The 3,813-nt window shown below is 36.3% G+C and overlaps 1 protein-coding gene across 1 annotated transcript; it reads right to left on the bottom strand.

The window, feature by feature from the left end:
* Positions 1-1,982: 1,982 nt before the first annotated feature.
* LOC100957430 (olfactory receptor 6C1) lies at positions 1,983-2,927 on the bottom strand. The gene has a single exon (XM_003790646.1). It carries the CDS (start codon positions 2,925-2,927, stop codon positions 1,983-1,985), a length of 945 nt encoding a protein of 314 aa, XP_003790694.1.
* Positions 2,928-3,813: the final 886 nt, after the last annotated feature.

Raw genomic sequence — 3,813 nt, 5'->3', positions numbered from 1 at the left:
TAGTGCAAATGTCCTTATGATAAAATGACTTTTTTCTCTTCCGAATAGATGTCTAGTAATGGGATTGCAGGATCAAATAAGAAGTCTAATTTGAGTTCTTTGGGGATTCTCCATACTTCCTTCCAAAAAGCCTGTATCAGTTTGCATTCCCACCAGCAGTGTAAAAGTTTTCCTTTTTCCCCAGAGAGAGACTTTACATTTTTGTCTTAACCTGGATAGAGCTGGAACACATTCTTCTTAGTAAAGTGTCACAAGAATGGAGAAGAAGGAATACAATTTACTCAGTTCTAATATGAAGCCAATAGATGATCACCTACATAAGAGAAAAACTAAAATCAATTCAAGGTGGGGGCAGAGGAATGAAGGAGTGGAGAGAGTGGAGGAGGGAGAAGGATGGTAGATTACAGTGTATGGCACACCTCTTGGGGGTGGGATACAATTATAACAGGGACTTTACCTAACAAATGCAATCAGTTTAACCTAAGTCTTTGTACCCTCAGTGAACCTGAAACAATAAAAAATAAAATAAAATTTTGAATATGTTTACTGTAATCAATTCCTATTTCAGCCTTTGACTTCATGGGGGCACAACATACATTTTGCCTAAATGCTCTAGACACTTATAAATGTCATATGTAGAATGTAACAAAATTTGTGGATAATACCATAATTTTACATATACTGAAAAAAATTTTTCTTTGTTGTGAAGCTTTTACAAAACTTAACCTTACATGACTTTTCCTATAAAACTTAACCTTAAATGACATTTTTCATCTATAAAATGATTTGGATATATGCTGTGCTTCAAAGAAGCCTCAAATTTGAGATGAGATCAATGTATTATTTTTTGAGCTAATGATAGACAGAAAGGAAATTATTGCCTACTCAATTATAGCTAATGAACTTTTCTTGGGTATTTGAAGTATATTTGCTTTCTTTAATTAAATATATATACATGAGGTGTGACAATTAACTTGAAGAACTGGCCACCATGTGCTTACATTTGGCAGCACTGTACAAACAACTTGGTGAGTTTTTATAACCTTGGTATATCATTATCTCACAGCTGTGTTTGTGTAAGCATGCGGCAGCGTCTTGATGAATGGTGTTCATTGTTGTTAAGTGTTTTAGTGTGCTGTGTGATGACAGCTCTAATGGTCATTCCATAAAAAGAGTTCCAAAATTGTTGTGAAGGATGGACTAGGCGCCGGTGTTGGTGCATATCTTCCCAAGGGGAGTACTTCGAAGATGACCATAGTGGCTTTCAGCCGTGGGGTGTGTAGCACTTTTTCTAGGATGAGTTTGCAAACTTAATTGTCAGGCCTTGAATTTATATCTGTCTATCAATCCATTATCTACCTATAGAGGGATGTGATGAGATTCAGAAATATGGAGATCTACTTAGCATGTGTACCTAAAAAAAAAAAAATATATATATATATATATATATATATATATACTGATCATGGCATATGTTTCTTTACTAATAGATTAATTCCATGAATATATTCAATTCAATAGCAATTAAAAATATTTTCTGCTTTTCAAATAAATACACTTAAATTTTTGTTAAATTGTCTGATGCTTTTGCATATGTCCTAGAACATCTATAATGTAGAGAAAAGAATCTCCACAAAAATAGGTAAAGATTAGAAAACTGTATTTCCTTTGTAAAGCACATGAAATACCATTATTTATAAACCATTCCAACATTTCTGGGACCACTTTATGTCCTGACTAAAACTAATTCCTGATTTAAGTGTAAAAAATATTTTCAAGGAGTTTGTGATTTAAAAGATAATTCAAAAGGAGGTGAAGTCAGAATGATATAAGAAAAGTGTTTGAAATGTGACCTATTTAAACAAATATGTATGAAAGATGTTAGGAAAATCAGATGAACAAGAAGACAGAGCGGCCATTTTGATTAGAAGTTACTTACATTTTAAATTTAGGCACAGTTTGTCCTAATCCATCACGGTGCATCATTTCATGCGCTTGTGAAAAAACCCAGTCTTCCCTGCCATGTTCATAATGGCTTGTTTGACTTGCTGATTCCTGAGGCTGTAAATAAAAGGATTCAGCATGGGAGCTACTGAGGTGTTTAGCACAGCAACCGCCTTGCTCAAAGATACCCTGTCCTTTGCTGAGGGTTTAATATACATAAAAATGCAGCTTCCATAAGAGATGGAGATGACAATCAGGTGGGAAGAACACGTAGAAAAGGCCTTTGTCCTCTGATTAGTAGAAGGAATTCTCAAAATTGTTCTCATGATTCCCAGGTAGGACAGAAATATCAATGCTAAGGTGAACATTAGAGTAAACACAGCACAGGAAAACCCCAATATCTCCAGGAATTTTGTGTCTGAACAAGAAAGTTGCAGCAGAGGAAAATAATCACATGTGAAATGGTCAATAACATTAGACCTACAGTAATCAAGGTTTAAGAGCAACATTAGTGCTGGGAATATGATTAAGAATGACACCAGCCAAGAAGCAAAGACGAGCAGTGTGCAGACTCTCCGACTCATGAGGATCGTGTAATGCAGAGGCTTGCAGATGGCAACATAGCGGTCATAGGACATGGCGGCTAGAAGGTAAAATTCAGTGACACCCAGGAGAATGAAAAAGAATAACTGAGCCATGCAATTATTAAAGGAAATGGTTTTATCTCCAGAAAGAATGGTACCAAGAAACTTGGGTATGCTGACGGTTGTGAATGAAACTTCTAGCACGGAGAAATTTCTGAGGAAGAAATACATGGGAGTCTGGAGGTGGGGGTCCAGCAGGGTGAGAGTGATAATGGTCAGGTTCCCAGTGATGCTGAGTAAGTAGGTGATGAGCAGGAAGACAAAGATCACCACCTGAAGCTTTGGGTCGTCTGACAACCCCAGGAGAATAAACTCTGCCATCTCTGTAAGGTTTCTCATTCTTCAGTTGCTTTTTTTTTTTTATCCTACCAGACCTATAGGAAAAAGCAAAAAGAACAAACTTGAAGACTTGTGGATTAACAAATATCCAAGCCTGGGGATGGAATTGTGCTGAAATAGGGAAAATTAATAACTTCCAGGGATAATTACAGTGATCCTTTAATTTTCTCTTTTTGGTGCCCTCTTTGGTTAAAGCAGGTTAAAAAAAAAAAAATCAGAAACACACAGCTTGAAGTGAGAGGGCAGGGATTTGTAATCAGACTGTTTGACTCCAAATACTTTCTGTTTCCTTTCAGAGACACGCCTACAAAGTTTCTTCCCAGGGAGAACTACATCTTTCTCCTTTAGGTAAAAGCTTAGTTCTCAAACATGGAAAAGATACCTGGTTTTTTTTTTTGTTTGTTTGTTTGTTTTAGGATACTTGATATTTTTATAGTGACTATTTCATTCTTAGCTATCTGTCAACTTGGGTTAATACTCATCTGTTTCAACTCCTGCTACTACTTGATTGAAGGCAGCAATACTGAAGACATTGCTATGAGCAACCTCAGATGTCGGGATGTCAGGGACAGAGGAGAGAAAGGAGTAGAGAGGAAGCTAGACGGGCTTAAAACTGAGGTTTACTGCATGTGAATTCCTTGTAATATTTCAGGATGTTTCAGCCTACATATGTATCATATTATGACCTTTATTCTTATACAATCTATTTTGCTCTCTAGTTAAAATAAATACTATTACTGGGCAATGCCTGTGGCTCAATGAAGTAGGGCACCGGCCCCATATGCTGGAGGTGGAGGGTTCAAACCCAGCTCTGGCCAAAAAAATAAATAAATAAATACTATTCTTATTAATGTTTGAGAAGAATGCTGTCAGTTAAATAGATAGA

Source organism: Otolemur garnettii, unplaced genomic scaffold (genome assembly GCF_000181295.1).
Source record: "Otolemur garnettii isolate 467f Iridium unplaced genomic scaffold, OtoGar3 scaffold00043, whole genome shotgun sequence".
NCBI classification, from domain to species: Eukaryota; Metazoa; Chordata; class Mammalia; order Primates; family Galagidae; genus Otolemur; species Otolemur garnettii.
The sequence above is the reverse complement of the archived record's forward strand: the minus strand, read 5'-3'. Positions and strand labels throughout refer to the sequence as shown.

Coding starts and splice junctions, on each gene's coding strand:
- LOC100957430 (XM_003790646.1), bottom strand. CDS start 2,927: ATGAGAAACCTTACAGAGATGGCAGAGTTTATTCTCCTGGGGTTGTCA.